Source organism: Rhea pennata, chromosome 8 (genome assembly GCF_028389875.1).
Source record: "Rhea pennata isolate bPtePen1 chromosome 8, bPtePen1.pri, whole genome shotgun sequence".
Lineage (NCBI taxonomy): Eukaryota > Metazoa > Chordata > Aves > Rheiformes > Rheidae > Rhea > Rhea pennata.
Genome location: NC_084670.1, coordinates 29,106,580 through 29,134,262, shown reverse-complemented (window position 1 = coordinate 29,134,262; position 27,683 = coordinate 29,106,580). Strand labels below are relative to the sequence as shown.

At 37.7% G+C, this 27,683-nt stretch overlaps 3 protein-coding genes and 1 long non-coding RNA gene across 5 annotated transcripts in view; 3 read left to right on the top strand and 1 right to left on the bottom strand.

Annotated features, from left to right (window-relative positions):
- The first annotated feature begins 3,270 nt into the window (after window positions 1-3,270).
- On the top strand, window positions 3,271-6,187 carry LOC134143525 (14 kDa phosphohistidine phosphatase-like). Its single transcript, XM_062581634.1, has 3 exons — window positions 3,271-3,500; window positions 3,911-4,035; window positions 6,001-6,187. Exons 1-3 carry the CDS (start codon window positions 3,371-3,373, stop codon window positions 6,091-6,093), a joined length of 348 nt encoding a protein of 115 aa, XP_062437618.1. The 5' UTR covers window positions 3,271-3,370; the 3' UTR covers window positions 6,094-6,187.
- A 22-nt stretch (window positions 6,188-6,209) lies between these two features.
- LOC134143526 (uncharacterized) lies at window positions 6,210-10,603 on the top strand. The gene is made up of 3 exons (XR_009959130.1): window positions 6,210-6,749; window positions 8,273-8,482; window positions 9,407-10,603. It is a non-coding gene; the product is annotated as an uncharacterized LOC134143526 (long non-coding RNA).
- METTL18 (methyltransferase 18, RPL3 N3(tau)-histidine) lies at window positions 10,357-12,202 on the bottom strand. Its single transcript, XM_062581633.1, has 2 exons — window positions 12,148-12,202; window positions 10,357-11,616 (listed from the first exon to the last, which is right to left on the bottom strand). The coding sequence occupies exon 2, from the start codon at window positions 11,611-11,613 to the stop codon at window positions 10,552-10,554; it is 1,062 nt and encodes a 353-aa protein (XP_062437617.1). The 5' UTR covers window positions 11,614-11,616; window positions 12,148-12,202; the 3' UTR covers window positions 10,357-10,551.
- Window positions 12,203-12,355: 153 nt separating this feature from the next.
- Window positions 12,356-27,683, top strand: part of FIRRM (FIGNL1 interacting regulator of recombination and mitosis) — a 24,323-nt gene continuing 8,995 nt past the window's right edge. For both annotated transcript variants that reach the window (XM_062580890.1, XM_062580891.1), the window contains exons 1-16: window positions 12,356-12,467; window positions 12,992-13,031; window positions 13,881-13,969; window positions 14,908-15,012; window positions 15,596-15,736; window positions 16,733-16,895; window positions 17,272-17,356; window positions 17,893-18,031; window positions 18,478-18,558; window positions 20,791-20,855; window positions 22,522-22,670; window positions 23,667-23,775; window positions 24,258-24,444; window positions 25,433-25,515; window positions 25,885-25,936; window positions 26,524-26,613. In XM_062580890.1, coding sequence (XP_062436874.1) covers window positions 12,369-12,467; window positions 12,992-13,031; window positions 13,881-13,969; window positions 14,908-15,012; window positions 15,596-15,736; window positions 16,733-16,895; window positions 17,272-17,356; window positions 17,893-18,031; window positions 18,478-18,558; window positions 20,791-20,855; window positions 22,522-22,670; window positions 23,667-23,775; window positions 24,258-24,444; window positions 25,433-25,515; window positions 25,885-25,936; window positions 26,524-26,613 — 1,677 coding nt within the window. In that variant the 5' untranslated portion in view covers window positions 12,356-12,368. The remainder of the gene's footprint in view (window positions 12,468-12,991; window positions 13,032-13,880; window positions 13,970-14,907; window positions 15,013-15,595; window positions 15,737-16,732; window positions 16,896-17,271; window positions 17,357-17,892; window positions 18,032-18,477; window positions 18,559-20,790; window positions 20,856-22,521; window positions 22,671-23,666; window positions 23,776-24,257; window positions 24,445-25,432; window positions 25,516-25,884; window positions 25,937-26,523; window positions 26,614-27,683) is intronic.

Here is a 27,683-nt window from a genome sequence, read left to right as displayed (position 1 = left end):
AGATCTTGTAAAATGAAGATCAAACTGTTTAATGAGTGCTCTGGCAGAATAATTAGTCTCTTCATGAAAGAAGAAGCAGTTGCTTTTAACAGAAAACTAATATCTTCAAGCAGAGCAAGTGCCACCTCTTCTACCACCTCTTTTGTTTAGTCTCTGATGTTTAATAAAGATCTGTTTACTAGCTGTTCCATCACCAGGAATGTTACCAGGGTCTCTGCCACCTGACTACTGTCATGAAATTTCAAGGCATGTAGTATCATTCATATCCCTATTGCTATCTCATACTGCATTGAAACTGATTTATGCTTTCAAAATTTATTAAAAAATAAAAAATATAGTCATAGAAACCTCTAGCAAGGGGTGCAGAACACAAGGTTATTATCTGCTTTAGCTCTCTCAGGAAGGACCTTTAGAACATGAAGTTGTGATACATACCAGAATACTCACCTTCATGAAAGTAAAGTGCATTTTTCTGAGGTAGCTACAATAGTTATACTGGCAACAGTCAGCCTTATGGTGTGCCTACAGCTAATCAACATGAAATCCATTATCCTGTTTTAATTACTGCTCAGTTGTTTCAATGTTATCTAGTTTAAGCTATTTACATTTCCTCAGAACAATGTTTTTAGAGGTACATAATGAAGAGAACATATTCCTTTGCCATAGAAAATAAAGATTCCTTAATTTTTCAAAAATATTACTACGCTCTTCACTAGAATTAGAGATGAGCAAGCCCATACAAGAGGAAAGTCCCTGTATGCAATTTTATTAGAGACAGACTGTCTCCGGTTTAAGACCTGCGTCACCCCATGCCATCCTTTTTGCACCCCTGAGGGCCATAAAGTGACATACTATTAACCACTGCCAACAGCAGGGGATTTTTTTTCTTCAGCCTAAATGCCAGCAGGAAACTCTTATACCCTCAGCATGGTATAGGAAGTCATATTTGGATAGAATGGGCATTCAGGAAGACAAAAGACTTAAAAAGAACAGAACAGTTAAAGCATACCATGGGCTTTTTCTACTCCAACTCATTTGCTCCAATTTACACTGGGTGAAAACTAGATAACTGCTCCCTAGTTGTAAGCAAACCACTACAACAAAATTTAGTCAGCACCTGAGGTATGCCATAGTTGTCTCTATTACCATAACTAGCAACCTCTTCCTTACTCACCAACATTCGTGTTGTTTGTTGCTAGCTCCTTCATTGCATCACAAAACTGGGCAGCAACTTTTCTGTTATTAAGGCCACAATACAGAATTTTATACTCTAGAAAACAAAATATCCTATTCAGGTTAAAACAAAAAGGCAGGGCTCACGCAAGCAAGAAAACACCATAAAATCTTCCAAACCCATAAACACAAGACTAAAATTAGAACAGCAGATATTTGACTGAATTAGCAAATAAAACTATTAAGGAATAAGATACACACTTACCAACGTTACTAAACAAAACCCCCCACCTCTTAAAGTGTTAGAAACAAGCTTAAAAAACTATTTTTTTTACCTCTAGGCCTTTCTTGCTCAAATAAGAGAGCTACTAGACTGAACAGCAAACTTTAAAAGCCACTACATAATCTTTATAGGACTCTCTCATCCCCTTGATTCAAAAGGGTCTTTCAGCCAGACACAGGTTTTATCATTTTCTCTACCTGTCTCCACAAATCCAGAACAGATGGGATGGTAGGCCTGGGTTTCTATTTATAGCCCTTCCCCACCTTTTTCTTTTTTTTTTCTTCCCTTTTCTTTGTGGTATACTTTAAGTACTTAGCTTACCTTAATAAGGCTTTATTTTTCTTCCTTGCTTTCATTTTTCTCACAATTATGCTTATTTGTGTCCAAAAAGGTAATTAACAGTGATACCTGAAACAACAGGCTGTTAGAAAACTTAAATTAAGTGCTATAATAGCTACAAAAACACACTCATATACTCTTAACTATGAAGTAGTAAATGATAACTGGAAAGTGCTTACCTCTTGTTAAACATCTACCTAGTACTGCATCTAGATGATATGTGAGCTTCCTTTATTTTATTGATGCTTTTTGTGTCATTTCTTAGTCTACATAGTACACTATCTGTAGGTCAAGCACTGTGTTTATGCTTTGAAGCTATTATAGCTAGTCTATTAATAACTTACTAACCACATCCATTGCACATACCTATACAGCATTTAAAATTGATGTGGCTATACTGAAAAATGTTTGCATAAATATTCTAAAACGTTTTAACAGCCTTTTTTTTTATTAGATTTAAAAATGCCTGAGCATTATCTCTTCTGAGTAAGTCTATGATGCAAGAGCAGACTCTTAACAACACAGGGAAACAATTTTTTGTTTAATGAATATCATAGATTTAATTTTTCAACAAAACTGTGTTTCTTACTCACTTTTATAGGATTTCATGAAGATTCTATATGGAGCTTGCCTGACTTATCAAGTGGAAGATTAAAATAAATAAATAAATGGGAGGTAAACTTTACTTAATACATGTGAAAAAGTAACCTGTGAAGTCTCCTTCCATTTTTTTTTGAGGGGGTGACATTCTTGATATGTTGAAGATGACAAAAAAACCTGTCAGCTAAAACAACAGAAATATGACTGAGACACATTTAGTCAGAAATTTAAAACCTTTTGGGGTGTTTCTTTTTAATAAGGTCTGTTTAGATGCAATGCAATGTTGTCAACCTTCACAGCGATACTGCAAGTGTTACAATATGCAGCACTTCTACTTTCTGCATACAGAAGTATTCAGAAAAGCAGAACGTTGAGTATTTATTCGCAGAAATTAGACTGGGGAGCTCATCATAGAGAGCAGAGTGCAAGTTCACCTCTCCATGATCCTGTTTTCCCCACGGTATGAACACCTTGCTCCCACAGTGCAACCACGGCATTGGGTCTGTCTTCATGCTCCAACTCCCGGAGGCAGGGAATCAGCAGGTAAGTACCAGCCACGCAGTTTTGGAGAGAAGTGTTGCGAACAGGCTCCTGAAGGCCTTGAGAAGCAAATTAAGCGAGTAATAAGCACGTTCGTGGCGGTTTTTTTTTTTTTTTTTTTTTTTTTTTTTTTTTTTTTTTTTTAACCACTTGAGAGGAGAGGGTGGAAGGGCTGACTCCAGGCTTCGGCTCGCTTTGTGATGGGAGGAGGCAGCCGCTGCGTCGCCTCAGGACGAACCGTTGGGCGGCGACACCAACGGCCGCCAGGAGCCCCGCCACGCACGCGCCTCAGCCAATCGGCGCGCAGGGCCGCAGCGGCCCCGCCCGCGGGGGGCCCGAGCCGCCCCATCCCCCCGCCCGGCGCGCGGGGGTAACGGCGCGGTGTGGGCGTCGCGTCTCCCCGCGCTCGCGCGCTGGCGGGCCCGAGGCGCCGCCATGGCGGCGGTGCCGGAGGTGGAGATCGACGCCGACGGCATCTTCAAGTACATCCTGGTGCGCCTGCAGCGCCCGGGCGGCGAGGAGCGGCGGGACATCGTCCGCGGCACCAAGGCCGCCGAGTTCCACAGTGGGTGACCGGCGGCGGAGGAAGGGAGGGGGGCGGCCGCGAGGCCGCTCCCCGGGGCGGGGAGGCCGGGGCCCGAGGACGCCGAGCCGCGGCTGGCGGGGCAGCTCCTGCTGCGTCGCGGCTGGAGCCCCGCGATAGTATCGCGCGAGCGTGGAAAGCACAGCACGGCCCGTGTCTGTCAGCTGTTACCCCAGACGTGCTAAACCTCTCTTAGGAGAGCGAGACGTGGTAACTGAAAAAGAGAAATAGACGACCTTAATTATACCTTCCGCCCGTCTCTCTCGAAACCCCACTTCAGCTTGTAAGCGAGGGAATGAAACTAGAAGAAAATAAGTAGCTTAACGTAAGCGTTCTAGAGCATTTGATACTTAGCGCATGTTGTAACGGCTCTGATTGTTCTCCTTGTGCAGATCACATATTTGAAAAAGTAAATCCTGAAATGGAAAAGCTGGGCTATGAGTGCAAGTGCCTTGGAGGGGGAAAAATTGATCACAATAGCAAGGACAAGAAAATTAGGGTGTTTGGACTTTCTACAGTAAGTGGATCTGCTGTATTCCTTCGCATGTTTTCATTTGTGATGCTCAGGGGTTTTTGTTTCATAATGTGGTGACTTTCAGCGCTTTGAATCACATTGCAGACATTCACCGGAAAACTTGCCTGGCTCTCTTTTGTGATAAAACAAAACACTATTTTTAAGGGAAGAAGGCCAAAACAAAAATAATAGATTACTTAGTGCTGCATGTTAGTTATTACTGAGGCTAGAAATAGAAATTATTAACTCTCAATTCAGAATCTTTTAGTGTCAGAGCACAGGAATAGCTAATACGTAGCTGCACTGATCCAGCAGTAGTGTGATCTTTATTTAGCCACAAAATGTTGGTTGGTAGTTGATTAGCAAAATTGTGAACATTATGTGTATGTACTAGGTGTGAAGAGTAGACCCAGTTTAGGTGTGGTGGATTTTTAATAAGTGAAGATGCAGTTTCACACACAAGCGTCCTGTGGGAATAAAAATAACTTGCAGCAGTATGGAAACTAGAACATCTTCTGTTATCTATTATTGTTCAGTGTAAATTCAGCTTCCTTATAAGAGACTCAGTAAGTGGTAATTTGGGGAATATGCTGTAATCTTTCTGGTGTTAATCTCTGATGCATAGCTGCTTCTATAGTAATATCATGAGTAAAGATTTTAGGCTTCTGATGTGGCCAAGTATAAAATAGTTCTATCAAGTTAAATGAAATTATAGAAGGTTATGGTTAGTTGTTTCAAATTTGCTTACTTTAACTTCATGAAGATTGAAGGTTGGACCCAGAATGTCTTAAGCATTTTTAAATATTAGTGCTATTTTTGTTCCAAGATTACTCTTCCCAAGTGGTATCATATGGAAAAAAAGAGACTCCTTAAGGCTCAGAGGGAGTGGGAAACGAGAGTATAACACTTACTCTGCTAAAGTCTCAGGATGGTCAATGCCCATTGTAATTCAGCATTTCAGAAAAGACAGATTAGCACCAACTAATGTTAAAGGCAGCAGTCAAATCAGCAAAGTGTTAGGGGAAAGATCTTGTTTCTCTGCCTTTTAGTACCTTGCAACTTACAGATGAGCACTGTGTAAAAGCAGAGCTTTATTATCATGGGGGCCTCTGTCAGGCCCTAGAAATTCAGATCTCTGTTATGATCATGTCAGGAATCAGTATATTGTAATGCTTTTTGTTGTTTGGAGATTTGTTGCATAATTGTAAAACAGTACTAACTTGGTGTTTTATGAAAACCAGAAAAAGCTCTGAAATGAGAAATCAGGATAATATATACCTTAGGGTCTTACAGGACTGAAGTTAAGGTGTGCAAAAGATATGAGACAAAGGCACCTTCCATCACAACTGTTCTAAGTTTCATTGAAAGTTAAAATGTGACCTGTGATTTAAATGAGGGTTAAAAATCAGGTGTGTCATCTAACCTGCTTTAGTTTAGAGTTGCAGTGGCTTTTGGATTGCTCCAGTACCAGCTAAAGGAAGACAGCAGCTAAATAAAACATGAAGAGTGATTTATTTGGTGGCCAGAATAGTTCTCACATGGTCATGCATATGGCTTCTTGTTCCCTTTTCCTCCATCTGAGCTAGATGAGATGTTTTTATGCCCATACATTAAACTAGATCGGTGCCATCTCTGTGGTTTGGAAAAACATTCAATAGAAGTGGTGGTTGAGGGAGTGGGAACATCTTAAAGTTTCTGCTGCAGAAGCTGCATCGTGAAACTGCATCCTCTATTACTTGAGATTGTCTGATCTTATTTAATTTCTGCAAATTGGAGGGAAAATGGTAGAGGGCATTAATAAATAAAATTTGATACTGCAAGAGTAACTCTGCAGAACCTATATTTCTGATTTGTATATGAACTACTTGAAGTATCAGACCATGTAACCAGATAGTTTATATTGACAAGAACCTGATAGTCCTATGAAGTTTTTATACTCATATAATAAATGCTTGTTCTTTCTTGCAGGGCTATGGTAAAGCAGATCACTCGGTGACTGTAGAAATACTGAAGAAAGTGTATACAGATTATGAAATAACGTGGTCAGATGACAAGAAATAAATTGACTACTTACGAAATCTGAACTTTGACAAGCAGTTCAAAACGGGTAACTTTCTGTGAGCTGTACTACTATAAATAAAATGGAATGCAAGTCTTCTGTGTGTGTGTTCTCATAAATCTGGAGTAACTGGACTCTAATATATATTACTGCTAGTAATCCCTAGATGTCTCATACTTTTCAGATCATTTCTTTGTGAAGAATCTGCAGTTCTAAGCCTTTTTGCTGCTGCTTTTTGAGATGCCATCTAATTAAAGACTCCATCATCTTTTTTCCACTTTCTGCTTTCATCTGATCCTGTCTGACTGATCTATCCTATGATATTCTGCCATCAAATTAAGTGCTTTAGGACCAAAACTGTTACCTTGATTTTTTTGTTTACCACATTTTTTCTTTTGTATTGCTGTTCAGTCTTCTCATCTTCATCTCATCCATCTTTACAAAAATTGGGAGGTGTTTGTTCATCATCTAAGTCTTCCATTTACTCCATGGCTTTGAAAAGTCACTATTTGTGCTGTAGATAAAAATAATGATCATGATCATGCCTACTATTTTATACAAAATAGGATCAGTAAAACAGACTGGCAGGTGATGTTGTTGAATTCTGACAATACTTTTTTTCATCCTGATGCCTCTGGACTTCCTTCGTTCCACATGAGTAAGTTCATTATGCTTTCTCCTTTCCTCCAGGGCTATACTGATCTTCCCTAGATGGTGTCTGAATTAAGTTATTGCACCTGCTTCCTCCTGTTGTAGTAGAATATTGTCCTTCATTTGCTGTGAAGTTGCTTGCCTGCTACAATTTTTATTTTCTTGTTTGAGGACAATCTTCTCCTGAATGCTGTTACGTATTTTAAGGCAGTACCTTTTGTTCTTATGCTTACATTGTTGACTTAAACAAATACCTCTTAAAGACTGCATAAGTCTTAATTATTCCCTCTGCCATGATTCCTAGTACACTACCTTGCAGTATCTGGAAGTATGTGGTAGCTTTTCAAAATGCACGTGATTGAAAGCACAAAGAGTATGAAATCTGAGTGGCTTTAGTCCACTTTCTATCATAAAAATCTTGCTCTTACAGCCTTACTACATTGATTAGACATTGCATCACCTTTATGTATATTTATTTTTGTTTTTAATCACTGATGCCCCAGTAACATTGATTGCTAGTTTGGTTTTTTTTGTTGTTTTTTAATACCAGAACATGATTATATGCCAATGTACCTAGTGACGAAGAATAGCAGGAAAGTCAATATTTGCAAATTGTGCACATGAGACTCCAGCTTTCTGATTTTCTTGTGGATGGTTTTCCCCTAAGCTTTAGTAAAGTAACTCTAACAGATGCCATTTAGCTGGTGCCAGTATACAGGGCTGATTTTTTTTTTTTTTTTTTTAATGGCCTCATTTCCCATAACTGGCAAATAGTCTTTGAAGGAAAGTCATCAGTTAAGGGTAGCGCCTGTTAAAATAAACAAGCTTTTAAATTTAGTTTCCTGAGATATTTGATGACATACTTTAATGTTTCTCTCCACAGTACTTACGGGAAAGATATAATTTAGACCGGATTTTGTGTTGTAATGACACTTTCAAAAAGCATGGGGATGGAGGAAGGGGAGAAAAGGGGAGATAACTTAGAAATGAGTAGATAAATCGTGTTGTCGGCTGACTTTGTTTCCTCATACAAGACATAGGGCCTCATGTAATTGTTTTTTATGTCATCAAAAAGACTTTTGAGGCGCCCCTCAATCCTGTTTTTGGTAATGTGATGTCATTCAGGAGAAATGCTAATTGAACAAGCAATTAAGATATGCAAGTATTACAAGTGGGTAAGTAAAAGATTTTTATTCCAGATTATGCTTCCAGAAAAGAAGCAGGAAACTAGTCACTAGGGTTGAGATGACTTGGCAAGTAGAGAAAGCCTTAATGTTGGTTATAGAAAAGGGAGAGCAGTACTTCGTTTTATAAGCTGGCTGTTTTGTTTGTATTTAAAAATAAATACTGATTTTTGCTTCCTCTCTGTGTATCCTCTGACTTCTAAAAATGGAACAGATCTCAACTGGAGTTAAGGCAATCCTAGTGGTAATTTTGCTGATGTCGCATGGCAAAAGCATCCTGCATTGATTATCTTTAGTTCTAAAATGGGAATTTAATTATACTGTATTGGGTTTTCATGTTTTCCAGGTGTCGTGTGATCATTGTGTGGTTGTGGCTATGGCAGTCTAGGACTTAAGTCCAAGAAGAAATCTGATTCTGTATTCAAATGAACACTGCTACTTTTGTCAAGTAATTCAAGAATAAAATGAGGATGCTGAGCAAAGGAATGGGTATGTTAAACCCAAGACAGTGAGTTTGGTAGTGAAATATTCTCAAGAGGAGGCATAATAGAAGATTGTAAGTGCTTTCTTTTTTATTTACTCATAAAGAAATAAATGAGATTCTTGTTCTGTACCATATTCGCTAACATCATAGAGGTCAGCATTTCTTACTACTTCAGGTACAATCAGAAACAGCACTAGGCTTAGCAGGCAAGCAGTGATTTGTCTCCAGACTCTTTGAAAAAGGCAAATAGTAGTTGCTTTGTTTTCAAGTTCTTAGTTTCAACAAAAAAAACTGTTAACAGTGCTTTGAAGATCTGCCAGAGCTAAAACTTCTCTTCTCCAGTCTGTAGTAGGTATATGTCAGCATCCTTTAAGGTGACTGTCATCAGTATGTTTCAGGGTTGATGCAAAAGAGTTCCAAAGCACAACTACAGCCAGGCTGACTGGCTTTTTCCTCTCCTATAAAAGAGCAACTTCAGTAATTTCTGAAACAACCATTTAAAATACCCTACTTAGACTTATTTTTGAAACAACAGTAGTTGTTAAGGCTCTTCCATAAAGTATGGGAAATCTTTGACTCTTAATGGAAGCTGGTCAAAATAGAAATTTTGCTGCTGACTTTCATGGACTTAAGTGACAGGAATTTATGTAATAGTAACTAATTTAGGTTGCTGCTGTTAAAAGCTTCTTTCCACCTCTTCAGACTATTGTCATTTCTCCCATAGATTTATTGAGTATCCTTGTATCCAGATCTACTGCAGTGGCTGACTATCTGCTAAGCACATGTTACTGTAAAGGTACAGCAGCACTTTACTGCTGCAGTAAAGTGGTACATGCTGATAAGTGCTAGCTTTGATGCACCTGGTAGACTTGTTAAATAGCTTTTTGACCAGTTTTAATTGAGACAAAACGTACAATGGATTTCTTATGAATTGTGATACCAAGCACTAAGAACCAGGTTTGTAGTCTGTGATTTTTGTTTGCATTTTTTTGATAGGGTAATTTCTGCAGTAACATACAGTCTCACCTCACTATCATGATGTTCAACCTGGAGCACAAAAGAATGACATGTATACAGACCTTTTCTGAAAGCTTGCTGCCCTACTGGAGTGCTTAAAAGACTAAAGAACTATAATAGTACTCAGTAGTACCCCCAGAAGTACTATCTGAGGTGACAATATTGGAAGAAAAAAAAAGCAAGTTATGAAATGGGTCATTGCATACAGGCAGTTATTGTGTGGAAAGATCTTGTTAAAAAACAGTTACACCACTCTTAGGCTTCTCCTATAATCTAGTTTATCTCCTTTCCCCGTTGCAACCTAAAGCTCAGCTTTCTGTCATCCTCCCATTTCCTGCATTGTGTTTTGTGGGTTTTTTCTTGTTTGCTTTAAAGAACTTCTCTTGTTTAGAATCTTATCAACTCTTTACTAAAACAGAAATCTGATTTACTGGTTTCTGAAAGCACTAAGGCTTTCCCACTACCAGTAACTTACTGAGATTTTGTTACAGTGATGATATGAATGTGAAAATACAAATATGAAAATTCAGAAACAGTATTAAATATCCTCTATTACATTTTTCTAATGCTTGAATAAATCATATATGCATTATATATGGAAAAACTGTAATTTGTGAGGTTAGGTTACCAGACTGGCATACATGTGATAAATACAACCACACCCCCCTCTGGTGGCAGAACACAGGTTTGCAGCTGATCCTGAAGTGCATTAGCTGCAGTTGAATCGTACCTGAGTTGGAAGCCTGAGCCTTAAACTTTCTGTGCTGTATCAGGATGCACTCAGTAGCCACTTCTGTGACATAAGGTTCTGGCACTGCCAAAGATTGCGAGAGGAGGATTGGGAGCAGTAACTCATTTAGCTTTAAAGTATCTATATAAATGACAATTAAAAATTGCATAAATAAATGCTGGTCTAAGCAGTACTGCATTTTTCTATTCAAAACAAGAATGAGAAGAGTCCTTTGCCCGCAGACATCAGAATTTGTCAAACAGTTCAATCTCTAGTAAAGAGCGTCATTAACTTGTCAATTCAGAATAACCTCAAAAGGGAGGGGGGAAAGCAGAGAGATGAGGATTAAAGCATGTTTTTATTAAGATGTTTTTCAAGCACCAATGGCTGAATTTTAACTGGAAATTTTAAAGGCCATTTCAATAATAAAACGTTTCAGTCCTTCATCAATTGTTTTAACTGTGTTGATCCTGAACACGTTTCTCTCTTCAATGAATTTCTCAAAGAGGTAGACACCACCACCAACCCCAAAATAATATGCTTTGCTTGCCAAATACACACGGCCATTTTTATCCAACAGCTGAGACAGTGTATCATGCAAAGCACTGTAGTAGTCAGGGTTATAGATGGTCTCAGATGTGAGAATGAGATCGTACTTCGAAAAGGGTTTTTTGCTGCTTAACAGGAGCTTGCTGACTTCAGACCATTCTCCAGAAAAAAATCTGCATTTTGTGAGTAGATCAGGTAAGCACTTTGCTTTCTTGAGCCTTTTTGAAGGAGGCTTACTAGTTTTTCTGTCATCTCCACTGCCAGTCCTGTTGCCATCAACTGTACAGTTAGCCACTGCGTTAGGTAAGGTTATTTCATTAATCACTGTGCTGTTGTAGTCCTGAAAATGGACTGCTTTAGCTTTTCCCCTCAATGCAACTATTCCGAGCAGTCCAGCCCCACACCCGAGATCTAACACTGTCTTGTCAGTAAACTGCATTTCAGTCTCAGAAATGTAATCTATGAGATCGAAGGTGCATTCCCAGATCTTTAGTCCTCCTTCATAGATGCCTGGGATGAGATCGGAGTGAGACGAAACACTTTTAGACACTATATCTTCTCCATGGGAGCCATCCAAAACTGTCGTTTCCACTACAGACATATTTACGTGATACAGGCCTGATACCATTTCCACAACTTTATTTTCCAACGCTTGGTTAACATCTTCGGGAATATCGTGCTCTTTGGCAGCTTTGAGGCAGAACTGTTTCTTTGATGGCATCGCATCTTGGTGCTCATCAGTAGCCAGCCTTGGGCTGTGGTCTGCTGCAGCATCAGCAGCTGGCCTGCTTCCTGCTGTGGGTTCCTGCCAGCGTCTGGGAGAGCCCAGCTGTAACTCTGTCTTATCGTGAGTGTCTGGTTCATTGCTTTCACTTTCTTCAATAGAAAAATTAAATCGAAATGCCATTTTCTGGAACAACAGGCAAAAAAAATCAACTTGGTTTATTACAGCCAGAAACACTCATCTAATAGCAGTATTCATACAAAGCTTTTGCTTTTTTATATTTTTATATATACAGTTTTTTTTATGTAGTTGTGTTTTGCATGTAGAATACCATCTGCTTTTACCAATATATCAGGTAAAGTATTTCTGGAAAAGAGCAAATAGTAGTTTAATGATACAGACGACTCCAAAATATTAGCAAAATATTGTGTAATGGCAGCATCCTATTTTTTATTAAAAAAGAGATAAAGATTTAAGAAATGGCTGGAAAAAAAAACAGCCAGCAGGCAACGGCGTTAGGAGCAACCGTATCAAGTAATTTTGGTCCTTCCCTTCGCAGCGAAATCAGTGCAGAGCGAGGTGTCCGAGAAACGTGTAATCGCCCCCCTTTCCCTCCGTCTCTCCCCCCACACGCGTGGGTTATTTCCCCTGCGACTCGGCGCTGCCGAGGGGACTCAGCCCCGCTCGCCCGGCCCGGCCCGGCCCGGTTCGCCCTACCCGCACCAGGCCGCCGCCGCCGCCGTCCCGCTCTTCCACGTGGGCCGCTCGCCCCCTTCCTCTTCGCTCTGCGCATGCGCGCGCCCGCGGCGAAAAAGGGGGCGGGGCGGCTGCGGACGCAGCCGCCCCGCCCCCTTTTTCGCCGCGGGCGCGCGGAGGCTGCTGGGATAGCGGCGGGACTGCGCTTTTCCCGCCGCCCTGAGGTGACTTCAGTCGGCGCCATGTCCCAAACCGATCCCGAGCTGCTCCTGCAAGAGCTGGGCGGATGGGACTGGGACCTCTGCCGCCGGGAGCTGCCCGCCGTCCTTCCCCGGCTCCTCATATCCTTCTGGGGGGAGTGGTTCCGCTCGCGGGGTCCCGGCGGCGAGGGGAGGCCCCGAAATGCCCTGAAATCAGGGTTGGGGGTGGCGGGGAAGGGGGGGTATTTTCCTCCCGCGAGTAAATCTGTGGGTGGGAAAAACACGCCGGAAGGGCGGTGCCATCCTGGCAAACGGCTGGCACGGTGGAAACGCTGCGTGTCGGGACCCCCACTGGAATAAGTGAAAAATAAGTACTGCTTCTCACCGAAGTAAAACACGTACCGCAGAAAGTACCGTGTGGTTCATTTAACACTTTAAGTGACTTCTTTCCCTCTCTCCCAACCTTGCTCCCTGTTTCCGTTACAGAAATACTTAGGATCCTGTGAGCGCTGCAGTGTATCTGCTCGTCTTAGAGTAGCTCCGCTGAGTTCATGTGATGGGCTAAGTGTACACGGGATAGCACATGAAAAGCCCCCGTGACTTCTGCAAATAGTTTAAGAATAATCTTTATGCAGGATAAGTTTAAGTTTCTTTAACGTTTTTACTCTATGTATCAAGAGTCTGAAGACTGGACTGAGCATATTCGTAAGTAGGGGTCAAGAAGTGCCTGTTACAAGCTTGTTAGAGATTGTACACAAGTTTACAATTTATGTTATAACTGGTGACTGCATTACTTCCTCGATCTTTAGCAGTCCTGCTGGACCTTGCACGTTGCAGGAATTACATACTGAATAAACTTTATAAAAGCCCCTGAGGAACGTATACATATAAGACTGCTTTTTCTCTCCCCATATTTCTGAACTGTAGATTCTGAAAGGAAGGTACGTTTCATCTTGTATTTTATTGTATTGTAGTGTCACTATTATCTTGCAGACAGCTAAACTTTTTTAATATCCAGCAGTGATGAAAAAAAATGAGTCTGATAAGGAACTGTTTAGGACTGTTGCTAACATTCACAGTTAAGTTGTGTATTAGAGCAACAGGCATATTGAATGTGCAGCTATATGCAATTTAGAATATGGAAATTTCTGGTTACATCTAGGTATCTGATTATGGACAAATGATTGTGCTCAACTTTCAACTTAGTATAGTCCAGTGTGATGCAACTAATGGGTTTATGTATATTGGAGCCTTTATTATCATAGAATCAGGAAGGTTGGAAGGGTCCTCTGGAGATCATCTAGTCCAACCCCCCTGCTCAAGCAGGGTCACTTAGAGCACGATAGACAGGGTTGCATCCAGGTGGCCTTTGAATATTGTTGCTCAACCTTTTTTTTTTTAGATAACATATGCGTGGCAAGTGTCGCGTTGCCTGTCTCAAAATAAGTATCTGGTCAGTTTGACATAGTTCTTTGTTTTACTGGTAGGTTGCCGAATAGTCTGATAATTGTGTGTTGTTTTTCTGTGACAGTTTGTAAATATTTTGCTTTGCAGGTGTTTTGAGGATCCTGACTGAAATGTTTTTGCCTCATATCAGCCTTGCAGATTTGGAACAAACTTTTTTCTCAAAAGTACTGCCTAAGGTATATCACCTTCAGTTAAATGTGAAATTTTGTGTTAATTCAGTGTTAAGAAACTGTATTGGATGTATTGATTCTTCATTTGAGAATAACATGGTAAATAAACTTCTAGCCCATACTGGCCTAATGCATGTTCTGTTTTTTGATTAAATGATAGAGAACTTTGTGCTGTAGTTACATTAAAATTCTTTAATTTTCTTTAAATGAAATACAGCAGTGCTGAATTCTGATTTAAATTTCAGGCCTCAGCTTTTGTATTTTAAGAAGCCTGTAAAAAATTGATTTCCATTTCTGTTCTTTCACATCCTCTAGCAGATTTTAGAGATTAAAAGAAAAATGGCTCACAACATGTATAATTCTGAATCAATCTACCGTATTGGTATATGTAGTGTCCTGCATGTGCCTGGAAACAGCTGTCTGTCAGCAGTAACACTTGTAAAATATCCAAAGGCCTCAACCAAAGCAGAAAGTATTGTTGTTTGACAGTGGTATGATTTTATTTCTTTGTATATTCAAAATGTTAATGATCATTTTCAGAACAAAAAACTACTTTTCTGAGGCAAAATAAAAAATGTTCTGTCTTAAAATGATTTGGTTAAAACCAAATTAACATATCTTATTCTGCCAAAGAGTTTTTATTTCAAGCAAATCAGCTAGGAATTTTGCTTTACTAACAGAGAGAAAGTACTTAACATTTTTATTAAGCACTTATGGTCAGTAACAGCTGTCTATAGTTTCTGTCTATAATTAGAGAAGTGATAGTTTTCAGTTTTTGAATGTCACACTTCATGTCTCAAATGTTAGGCTAGAAAACATTATATTCTCCTGTGACTTGCTTCTTTATGACTCCATGCCAAGGAAGCAAGCAGATGTGTAATGGTGTTACCATTTATGGGAATATGTTAATAAATAAAGTGTTTTGCATTTGTTTGTTCTGACAGACTCTACAGTTATTCGATAATTTGATGTATGAATTATCCCATCAGGCCAAAGGTTTAACCAACCAGAATACTGAGTTATGCAGTACTGTAAGGAATCTCTTACAGGCAAGTCTTGTGAAATAAACCATCAGAGCAATGGTTATTTTATTTTTTCTTTTTACCTAAGCACTAACAAGGTTTTAGGAATATATTTACTACCTACGAAGGAGCTGATTATAATATAGTTTGATTTTCATTTGCATTTGGCACTTAATTAAAATTTTCTGAATGATTTGATTAGTTAGTGTGCAGTGCTAATCAGAATAAAAAAGAAAGCAGCTCAAACTCATAGTCTTTAATGTAAATGGCATGTGACACTTCACATTCAAAGAGTAAATGTGGCCTCTGTTTATATAGCCACTTAATTCTGAGTTTATTTATTTTTTATTTTTTTTTGTAAATTGAAAACAGTAACCAAAAGATATGTGTGGTTTTCATGTAAAGAATATGTGGTATTGGAGAAATGCTCTGGAATTACTTCAGATTATTTTGTGGAGCTTCATTCATCTTTAGAAAACTACTTATATAAAAAGTTGTGAACTTTAATGTCGTAAATGTGTAGGAATAATTCAGCTAAGAAAAGCTGCTTTTGAAATTATCATCAGAGCTGGTATCGTCACTGATTATTGTTGTTTATTTATGCTTTCAGACAGTGGTGCAGCTGTTGGAAACTCTGACCAGTTGTGTGCGGTACATTTGTACACTCCAAGAGTGTTTACCTCTGGAGAGTGTCCGCACCCTCCCATCCTCTGTTCTTTATGTGATAAAGAACACTTTTATACACTGCAAGGTGGGTCTATGCTAACAGAGAAAGTTGGTTTAACTTATTTTTTAAGAAGCCCTCCTTTGTAGGAAGATCCTGTTTTGAAAAAAAAATTGCCGTAGAATTATTTAATAAAATAATAATAATAATAGAAAAAAACTGCAGAATGTGCTTAGTGCCAAGTACAAAGATGTGTTTTCAACCATCTGTTCAGCGAATTTGATCAAGTTCTGAAAGGCAGACTGCATTATTTCCGTTTTTTGCATCAGTGTCAATTAAAAAATTTGTCTATGAATTCAGGTGCTCTGTGATATCAGTGCACTTCTGATGGCTGCAGTAGTTCTCAGAGCTATCAATGGTGACTAAAATGGTGTATTTGCCATATTTCTCTGGAAGTTCCAAAATGAACTGAAAGCTGAGATGAGGATTCTGATGTTACTTATGATGAGTAACGTATATGAGTGTCGGACTTGCGTTTTCAGATGCACCAGTAATTATTGTGCTGGTAATATTTCCCTCTGAAGCAGTGTAAGTAGAATAAGGTTTTCACAGGACTCAATAGCTTCTGGTCTGCCACCTTTTTCACTTTTCAATTTGTCCTCCTTTGGGTTCCATTCCTTATTTACCCATTCTGATTTGAAAGTATTGGGAAATATTTGGAATGCAATCTTTATTGCTGTTAACAAAACAATTTATTTTGTTATTTTGTTTAGAAGTCTGATATTAAATTTGTGCATCAAGGCCTGATGCAAAGCCCACTGAATTCTTTAGAGCCAGGCAGATTTCATTAGCTGTTGATTAGAGTGCAGGTGAATAGCGTTATTTTTAGCACATAACAAGTGGAGGTTGGTGTCAGAAGCTACAGATCTTGCTGAGTAATGAGTGGAAGCAGGTGTATATAAGCCTTGTTCTTTTTTCTGTTGAAGTGTATAACAAAGTTCTCAGTGTTTTAACAGGTGAAATACCAGACTGTGATTCTAAAAAAAAATTCTATTTTCTTTCAACTCTTCCCTATTCCTACAGGACAGTGAATCAGTGTATTGTGGGCATCTGCACTTGGTTTCTGACCTCCTACAAGCTATGTTTAAGGAAACTTATTCTCTTCAGAAACAGCTGATGGAACTACTTGATATGATTTCTATGGGCTCTGATTCTAGTGAAGATAACATTGCAGATATGGTGTCAGGTACATGCAAATCTAAAGATTTTTTTAGTCTTACCCAGTCTTTTTTTTTTCCTAGCAAGTTTGCACCTTTCAGATAGAGTTCTGAGTCTTCTCAGTTCTGTTGTCTTGACCAGCCCTTTTGAAGGCAGCATTTTGCATCTTGAAATATTTCTGTTTTCTTCCTGAAACTAACTTTGAGAGATATAAGATGTAGGTCAGGGTTGTAGGAAATGGGCAGCACCTCTGCATTGAGCTGTTTTCCTGATCCAGTGTTGTTGCTGTAGTATTCTCTAGCACATTCGTTAAATGTGGCAGCTGTTTTCTTCCCAGGTAAGTAGAGCAGCTGTAATCTGAGGAATCTGCTTTAACTTGAGTTTTGCTATTATTTCTTCCACAGTAATCCACACTGTGCTGGAGATATGCTCTGTCATTTCCAATATGGATCATGCTCTTCATGCTAACACATGGAAGTTTATAATCAAGTATGTCACTGAACTCTTTGAATTTCATTGCAGTATGACTAGACTGTAATTTTAAATAGCCAGTGTTTTATATTCAGGGTTTCAAATACAGTTGAATTTAGAAAATTCAGTTCCTGTGAAAATTTAGCTAATAAGTAGAATTAAATGAAGATAGCTAAGAATCTGTCATTAAAAAGTAAAAGAAGCTTTGTTTTTTACATTAATTTCAGAAGAAAGTTTGAAATTCCATAGTGTAAATGAATAGTTTTAAAAGGTCTGACCTACAATTCTGTTTACGATTTTGGATGAAGTTGTGATGTCTTGTGCTTTTATCCTGCCTCTCCTCTGTGCTTTGGTCATAATTGCCGAGAGGGTAGTTCTCCTCTCTAAATTTTTAGATTTTTGTGAGGACACTGCTGTTTTAGTGTGCACAGATACCACATGGATTAGTGTGGCCTAAAAGCCTAAACAGAACGATTAGGATACTTGGATTTGTACTAACTTTTTACATGATCACTTCTGACAATTAAATATCTGATTCTATTCCTGTCTTTTAGGCAAAGCCTGAAGCATCATTCCCTGCTTCAGTGCCATCTGAAACACGATGATATCCTCAGTGGCCTGTGCAAGGATACTCTTCTTTCTTTTCACTCCTGTTTGCAACTGGCTGAACAAATGAAGATGTCAGAGATACAGGTGAATTAAAAAGGTCCCAGAAATACTTTTGAACTTGAAAAAGATAAGTTTATTTTGCTGTATTATTGCTTGGGGGTGTTTTCCAAAGTATATGGCAAGTAGAATACCTCATTCTTTTGAAATCATGTGAAAATGAGGCCCACAATTTGCTTAGATCGGAGATGTTTCAGTGAGGCATTAAAAATAAGTTTTTGCCATACTCTGCAGGAACTTTATTTCCTAAACTGACTATATCCAAAGGAGAATCAAAACACAGTATTTCAATTCTGAATATTACTATGAAAAATATTGAGATATACTGACGTTTTCTAAAGTTTTTCCCTCGTTACTGGAGAGTGTATGGGAACCAACTTCAAAATGTGTTTTGAGCATTGTTAGCAATTTAACTTTCTTTTGTATTGTGTTATTCTTTCTAGATAAAGTTTTATAACTGCTTTTTTGAATAGGAGGGTGCTGACCTCAAGATATTCCAGAAGACTGTCAAACTATGCAGATTTTTTGCTAATTCTCTTGTACACTACACCAAGGTAAGACTTAATACTTGAATTCTATATAAGTATTAATTTTAAGCCTCTGCTGTGCAAACTGGGCAGTTATAGTACAGCATAATATCTTAACAATTTATGACTACACCCAGTGGGTGGTATAATTAACATCTGTGCATAACTGGCTTGTAGTTTTTTCAGCTAAATACACTCATGAGCCCAAGCAGGATTATTGCTATGATTTAACAGAAAAACAGAAAAGAATCATAAGCTGTTAGAAGCAATTGGTAGGGGATGTCTAGTCTTAGCTTACAGCCTTGAGTCAATGGAACAGCAACTTTTGCTTGAAGAATTTAACAGGCTAAATCTGTTCCCAGGGTTTCAGAATTGTTCCTCAATTTTCTATAATGATCGCAGTCATTCCTTGTTTAATTTTCTGTGGCTCGTTATTGACATGAGACTACTAGCATTTTCGAATTGATTTCTAATGAGTATATTTGTCCAAATTTTCAACAATCCTGAATTTAAGATTTCCTCAAGGATTTTCAAGGTTGATTTAGGAAAAATGTATTATATTTTAGATAGAAGTTTGAAGTCATGCGAATTGTGGAATGTGATTCTTTATATAGATATATAAAGATATAATCTATAAAGATATTTCTTACACACACACACACACACATATATATATATATATATCACTTTGAATTGTGATATGTTGTTCTTTCATCATTTAATACTTACACATGATCTGTTGAATTAGAATAGCTCAGGTATAGTCATGTGGTATTAAAGACCTTTTTTTCTGAAAAAATAAGTGACTTTTGGTTTTAAATCCCTAGTGGATAATCCCCCCGCCTTTTTTCTTTTTCTTTCCTTTTTTTTTTTTTTTTTCCTCTTATCTATAATATTTGCACAGGCTTAACTGAAAGGAGGATTTCTGGTTAGGAAAGTCCTGATTTAGCAGGCTGTTAGTAGCTCCCTTTTAGTTTTATTTTCACATAAGCCTTTTTCTTTGCTGAGTAGCAGTTGTAACCTCTTGCCATGAACAACATAGTGTAAGAGGCAGCATTGTCTAGCAGTTTGGATGCAGCACTAAGAAATGTCAGTGTACTATTACTAGCTCAGACGCTAACTTCCTTCCATTGCCCTGGCCAAGCCACTTTATTGCTGTGCTTTAGTTTCCCCATCATTAGAAGGGAATGCTATAAACTAACCCATTTTAAGAATGTATGTGAAAGAAATTTGATGGTATAAGGACTAGTGATCTCCGGATATCAAATTTGTTAAATATCCTAGTACAATGTCTAGTCTAATTATTATCCTCAGCACAAGTGGAATAGATCTACTTCTCAGTAGGAATCTGATATGTAAAGAGCACAAGCTCTGGATTTCAATATCTCTTTGTAAAATAAATTGAGAATTTTTTCTTCATTGAACATTATGCTAAGTAATCTTTTCAAACACTTCACCTCATTTAGAGTCAAACAGAATTCCAGATTTCTTGCATAAAATGGCCAAAACTGTTAAAGCAATTTTTCTGTTGCTCAACAATGGCAACAGATTCCTGTCCACCATCATTTGCTCAGCAAAGCTCTTTTTCTGTGAAGCACATAAGAGAGAAAGATCATAACGTTTCTGAGAAAATCCTCTTCTGATAGATAGATAATTAGTAATATTTTCCTTGTGGAGTTTTTAACAAGAGCACATGGTCCAGTGTGGTATATTTGCTTGTTCCTACTCAAAATTTTTTTCCCCTGCTTTCCATCCTTTATATTCTTGGTAATCTCTTCTCCTTTTTCTGCTCTGTATTTCCTGTTTTACCTTAAGTGACCATTTATGAAACATTAAGCAGTAACAGTAAAAGGCATTGATGGTATATTATGTATCTACTTTGTCCCAGGGGTAAAAGCAAGGTTTTGATTTTTTTGGCACAAAGTGAATAGTATTATGACAGGATAAAATAGCTTTACAATATGTGTGTGAGCATTTCAGGCTTTTGCAACTCTCTATGGCTATCACATCTGTGCTTGCTAAGTTTTTAAAATGAGCCTATAAATCTAACTGTCTTAAGTAGAATATATATACATGCAATGTAATTAACCTTAGGAGTTCTTTATTTGTTTTGTACTTGCTTTGTGCTCAAGATTGTTAGAATTTAATCATGTTTTGCCGTGTATCTTTTTACACACAAATATAGTAAAACAGAAAGAAAATGTGTTCAATCATGTATTTTATATTAAAAGTACTGTTCAAATTTAATGACTTTTGCAGGAATTTCTTTCTTTCTTCTTGAATTCATGTTCTCAGTTACACCAGCTATTTCTTCAAATATACAGGTAAGCGAAGTACAAACAATTGGCTGTTGATAGTATCTTAAGAATATCTGCATATTTCATTTTAAAAATTAAAGTATTTTTAGATGAAAAAAATACATTCCAGAGTTGTTTATTTCTTTTTTCAAGTATAGAGGTGAGGGAAGTTTGAATAAGTTGAGCGTCTTGTGTATTGTGCTAGCTACTTCAAACCCATTCTTAATCAGTGCTCTGTGCATCAAATACAGAAAACAAACGTAACCTTGTTGCACTTGCTTCTGTAAGCTTTTCTTAAAAAGTTGTTAGAGTACACAACTGATTGACTTGGACCCTAGGTCTATCTGTGCAAGTTCATCTGAAGGCTCTTTTTCCTAAAGTCAGAATTCCTGAAGGTAGTAGTCACTGTTCAGTTGCTTTGCAGTGAAGTCGCTAGGCAAAGAGGTGAAACAGCAACCCAGCAGTCTTTGGAACAAACAGTAATGGGTTGTTAGTGACATTGTGCAAAGTCTAGGCAGTTCAGAATTACCCTTCTCTAATACTAATTCCTTCCTATTTCATCTATCAATAAATGGCCACACGCTACTCTTCTAGGTTTATGAACTCTAGTGAAGGAAAAAAATCCCAACATCTAAACAAAGGTATCATTAGGAACAATTTGACAGATTGTTTCTACTTCAAGACCAAGTATGGAAACATTGGCCTGAAGGGAGTTTGAAACAGAGTATCTTGAAATTCTTTCACAGCTTTACTATTGTGCTTAAAATCTCATGAAATCTCACAAAAGGACCGCATGGTTCTGCTGGAGGCAAAGGCTTTTTAATGTTATGCTATAAAAAGCAAAAATATTTTCTTTTATAGTCTGCAAACTGCTTATCGTTTTTCTTTCAAAAATTATTTGTTCTGTTTGCTGCAATAACGAGGAAGAAAAGGGCAAACTGAACTTATAACAGAGGGCTGATTTCAGTCATTCTTTTGGAATTGAAACCAGGTTCTGTGGCAAGATGCATATATGAGTTCACTGCATGTTTTACTACAAAATCAAGTGATTATTTTTTATGAGTTTCCTCTTCTGATTTTACTTAGCTTGTAGAGCTTTCTTAAGTGGAAGGTTGTAAACTTTTATTCACTCAGCAAAATGAAGCAGGCTTTTTCAGTAGGAAAGTAGCATTTTACAGTCTCTTTATAAGCTGCAAGAGTAGAAGGTTTTCATTTCATGATCTATTTTGCTTTATTCTCATATCCCTTTATTTTTTCCATTTATGGCTAACTCTTTTTCTTTTTAAAAAAATTAAGTAGTACCCTTTTATTAGTGTTGTCTATTAAATTAGTACTGTCAAATTTATTACTGTCAAACTGTATCTACAAGTGTTTCTTTGGCTTTCATTGCTTGCCTTGTTTGTGATACATTTTTTCTTATATATTTCACATGCATTTTCTGTGAGCTTGAAAGTTTGATTTTTTTTTCATTTGTTTAGTAAAATACTGAGTTGTAATGCTTGATTTAAAGGCCAAATACAGTTGTAACTCAGTTTTAATAGGTATTGTGGAGTCCTTTCTGTCTTGGCTTTTATTTCACAGTAATGGGGAACTCATGAATTTGCCTTTTTGCAGTTCTTTTCAAAAGTAATACTACTGAGAATGTTTAACTATTTCTTTTTCTCCTGCCTTCCCCTCCCCTCCCCCCCCCCAGCAAGTTTCCTCCCAGTTTGTATGCTCCAGTGATCTCAGAGGTTCATCAAGATGAAATATCCAGGGTTTTTCTTGTGGCTCTAGATCCTCTCATCAACCAGCTTCTTCCCTTTGGACCTTTTATGGAGCAAGTATTAAGTGAAAAGTTAGGTGGGTTTAAAATACAGCTGCTTCTATTATAGTACTATGTAACCACCTTTAAGGGATCAGACTTGATTTTTTTTTTTTCTGAATGACAAGCACATAACACAGCATTCTGCGCTTGTTTGCTTGCCTCTTGTCCTTTTGTAGGTACTAAGGGTTTTTTTTATGCTAGTTGCGTATTAACTCAGATGAATTTTATAACAGAGAATTCATGTTGCTGTTGAATACATATTTTCCAAAACACTCACAGGAACTTCAATACTAACCTGTTTAACAGAAATCCTATTGAATTTGTCTGTTTTGCATCATTGCAATCCACATTTATGTCATAAATTTTTTTTAAGTAGACCGAATGTTTCCTGTTGTGATATTGATGGGGGAGAACAGCTATTTTTCATGAAGTAAGTATTTTATGTGGAAAATAGAATGTTCAAGCTAAAAGATGATCAGCTTTTTGTCAAAACTGCCCAGAAAACTTCTGCTCTGACCAATATACCATGATTCTGAGCTGTGCTACTCTTGGGAGTTACGGTGTAAGCATCAGTTGCTCCCTTTCTCTCTATGAGCAGGGCTTCCTCCTCGCCCATGTGCACGCTGTGGCCTTGTGGTCACTATGATGCATTTAATAAAAGTTGAAAGCTTGGTTTGTTCAAGCTCTGAAGAATACAGTGCTTTCAGTGAGACTGGAAGCATGAGGCTCCCAGGCTGCAACTCTTGCAGCACATTATTGTGGCAGCTCAGAATTGAAATATTTTAGCTTTTGCGTGAAATAGTGCATATATATTGTATTTATCTTTTACTTCAAGCATAATGTTCTTTAAAAAACATTACTTTTTTGTTTTTGTATCAGCTATGTCAAAGAGTGATTTTTGATTATTTTGCTGGAAACTTTTCTTCACCTTTTCTTTGTCATTTGTCACTTGTTTAAAACCTGCTTTACATACACGCAAAATATATTTACCAAGGCAACTATCATCATATTAAAAAAAAAAAAATTTACAGGTCTTCCTCCTGAGCAGCAGCTGCCCCAGTGTCTTCTTCTGATTGCCATAATGGACAAGTTGTCCTCTCAACCTGAAGAAGTGCAAAGTCTCTGGAACACAGGAAGAAGGTACTAAAAATGATTTCATAGTAATTCCTGACCATAGCAATCAGGCAGCACAGGCAAACAGAGGGACTCTGTTGCTAGGGTTCCCCTCAAAAACAAATGTTAATTTTAACAGATTCTATGCATTTACATTCTTATCCTGGGAAAAACATGATCCAGTGTTCTGCTTTGGGGTGAATTATGTGGGTCCAAAAATACCTTTGTTCAGGAAAGGAATGGTATTTGGCTTCCTTCCAGGATAGAAAAGGGCCTGTAATTCCACTAAGTTAAAATGTTGCATTTTTATGCCTGAACTCTCTCATAATAACCTGAATTTGTAAAAGGGGAAGGTATGAGGAATGTAGGCCTGCAGCACTGAGGTTACTGGCAGTTTCCAGTCTGATAGAAAGATTCTGTAGTATAGATGTTGTTTACAGGTTTGGGATTTGTACATCTGCATCTGTATATCTGTACCCAACTGTTTGTCTTTTTTTTTTTTCCTGCAGCTTGTCTTTGTTCTCAGCACTTTTTCTCAGTTTCCAGCAATGTTCTGGCGAGCTTTCTTTCCCTGTTTGTTTGCCAGAAGTGATTGGTACAGGACAGCCAGCAGTTCCCATCACCCTTTATCATTATGTCTGTGTCCACCTGTGTTCCTTCATTGCTTCCACGCTCCCATCACACTTTCCTCAGCTGGTAAGATTGTTTCCTGCTTATTCATCTTTTCAGATGATGTGGTATATAAAAAGGTTGATTTCTGTCTAATGATCTAGCTCTGAAGTCATGCCTAGGTGTGAAGGGGTTTGATTACTCTTCACAGAGCAGCTATGATGTAGTTATATAGCAGGAGTTTAGTTATACAGTAGAAATCATCTGTGAGGAGAGGGAGGAAAGGTCTTTATACATGTTGTTGAAAACCTTAGTTTCTTTTGGAAATCTTTTTTCTCTTTGGTGTGTGTTATTTAAAAGTTCAGTGCTTTCTTTTATGCAGTATTGCAGCTGTATTAAACTTGCCTGGTTTTGCTCATCTATACTGTAAGGTAGTAAGAAAGTGATATCTAATATTCAGAGTAATTAGTATTAGGCTAAAAATACACTCATGTGATTCCACTTAAGACCATGCCATAAAATGGAAATGAGATCTTTTTTTTCCTACATTGGAGGAGTATTCTGGGCTCTGATAAAAGTTTTATAATGTTTTTCACTTTCTCATGCATAAACAAAAAAACTTCTAGATAAATGTAAAACTTCATAAGGTTAAGAGCTTCACAAAAGTAATACTCCTACTTTAGCTTTTTTTCTGAATGCTACATTCCCCTTTCAGATAAAATTTAGTTTCCCAAAAGAGGAAAGTTTTTGTGTTCTTCAGTAAGTTGTCCTGGAAAAAAAAAGAAAGATAATACATTCAAAAAAAAAATCATAAATGATGCCTTGCGAAGAAGTGACACATACCTTGAAAAGTGAAAGACCTTCAGCTCATTGTAATAAAATGTATGCAAAAAGTAAAGATAGAGCTACTTGCTTGAACTTATAAGTGAATATAGAGTATTAAAAGCAGTTATTAGAACATTTTAATTGAATAAGGTGAAAATCTAATTAGGTTTTATGCTATTTAGTAGAGTAAAAGTGATAGTAAGCCTGCAGTCAGTTTCTGCTTTTATTTGCCTACTTGTTTTCTCCTTAGGAGCATGCTTTACTGGATGCTGTGCTCGGTTCTAGTATGATCACATCTTTACTAGCTATGGATTCATGGTGTTTCCTTGCCCGGTAAGATGTTTTTATTACAAGTCAAGCAGGATAACAGAACTGACTGGAACTGTTGATGTTGCTTATAGCTCTGCGAGAGAGAGATTTAAGTTGAAATAGTTACAGAATTGAATTCTATTCAGATATAGAGCATGTTCTGAAAATTAGGAACCGAAATGACTTCGGCCACTTGTACATTCATGCAAGGGGAACATACTTTTCCTGTTATTTGATAACTGTTTTTGGAAAGTTTTTTACTTGAGTTCTCTCAAGTAAATTATATTTGTGCTTATCAGGTTTAAATGGTCATCTCTGAGACAAAACTTAGAATATTTAGTTAGTAGAAGAGTAGGAAATATAGCCCCACTTAACTTCTCTTTCATGTTCCAGGTATGGAACAGCTGAACTATGCGCTCACCATGTGTTTGTGATAGCCCATTTGGTAAGAACCACTGTGATGTTTGGAATTTGGCACCTGTTTTTCTTTTGCAACCTTTCTGTGACCAAGGCCAAAAGTTTCATTTTTTTCAAATCCAAAATGGAGTTTTAATTCCTGAAGGTGATTAATAATTAGCATTAGCAGTACTGTGAAAGTAGAAGACAAGGTTCCTAGTACTCCTGACGTGCCCTGCATTGTTTTATTTAGAGTGCTACTGTTGCAATCCCACATGGCATGTCAGAGATTTTTACTGAGAAGAGTCAAATTGGGGAGTCAGTGGATACTCAAGGGGGAATGTTAGGAATAAGAATAGCACTTATAGGTGAAAATAATAAAAGGCTAATGGTAAACCAGAAAGAGACCTTGCTCTAACGGTTGATGACTTATCAGTGAATATTTCTTGTGGTGCTTTGATTGAAAGATAATCTTGCCTGCAAGAACAAGATTTTATGCTGCTTAAAGTGAAACCTAGTGTCTATTTACATTTTTGGTTTTACAACTGTTGGAAACATTCTGTTTAGAATTCATTTGCTGAATGGTGTTTTTTCCTTAATTTAATTGGATGCACATTCTTTGTTATCCTAATTTAGATAAAGTCTTGGCCAAGTGAGTGTTACCAGGTCTCAGCCTTGGGTGTTCTGCTGAGGCGTATGCTGTTCTTAATGGCTCCAGATCATCAGGCAAGTATAGCACCAATGTCTTCTGTATTTATTAGATCAGATTTGAATCAGTGTCCTATGTTAAAAAATACTGTCTCCATTCTTCAGAAGTGGCAGAAGGTTGATTGCTCTCTTGCTGTACTTGATTTTACTTTATCATAGTGGATTCTAATTTGTGTAGATGTGATCTTTAAAACATCAAGGGCACATCCATCTTTCTAATTCTGGCCTTACCAGAGGGCAGTGAAGTCCTTCTTTTGATTAAGTATGAAAACAGTACATCTCCCAGATCTGCTGATGCTGACTGTGACTGTAGTTTCTCTTTTGGAGTGGAACCAGCCTTCGATGCCTATTTTCTTTATATAAAGAATATTTTCCAGTGGGGTAGAAATTCACTATATCTCCACTTTAATGAGTATAAAATAAAATTTTCTGTAGAATAAAGACAGAATTCATTTAAAAATGAACTGAAGGATGCAATTTGACTGAGTATTACAAATAAAAGTCATTTAATAGAGATTATAGTGAAGGATAATGCTGGAATAGATAACTAGTATAAAGAAAATCAATAGAGTAAAAACCAGATAAAGTCATTTTGTTACTTGGGAATATAATGTTAACTTTTTTTATATACTGATCTGCAACTGATTGTATCAATTACACAGTAAAAGAATAGTAGCTGTTATATGCTCATTCACATTTGTGAAAAGAAAACTATACTCGAATTTTGTTGCCTAGTAGTCCTCGAGTAGGAAGAGTAACAGCTTGGTTCTGCAAACTCCTAAGAACCATCACTGCAGATGGTTGGGCTGTTCCCAGTGTATGCTACGTGAACAAGTGTTGGCAGATCTGATTCATCGTTGATGGAAACACTGATCACTGCAGGAAAAACCTCCACAGTATTGCTCTTCAAGAATGAGAAATTGTTTCATTCTCAAGTTCTCTAACTTAATCTTTAGGTTGGATTTGGGTTTGGTCTACTGTCTCTAGTGAAATCATGCACATTTATGACCCTTAAGCTCGTTCTTCAGTTCTATATGGCCCTTGCTTCAAGTGGCTGAAAGAATAAGTTGCTGACTCATTCTAACATC

Excerpts from the sequence above, each read along its gene's own strand:
- METTL18 (XM_062581633.1), bottom strand. The coding sequence starts at position 11,613 with ATGGCATTTCGATTTAATTTTTCTATTGAAGAAAGTGAAAGCAATGAA.
- LOC134143525 (XM_062581634.1), top strand. The coding sequence starts at position 3,371 with ATGGCGGCGGTGCCGGAGGTGGAGATCGACGCCGACGGCATCTTCAAG. Across the intron at positions 3,501-3,910 it reads CAAGGCCGCCGAGTTCCACA|ATCACATATTTGAAAAAGTA; the intron begins GTGGGTGACCGG and ends CTCCTTGTGCAG. Across the intron at positions 4,036-6,000 it reads GGGTGTTTGGACTTTCTACA|GGCTATGGTAAAGCAGATCA; the intron begins GTAAGTGGATCT and ends TCTTTCTTGCAG.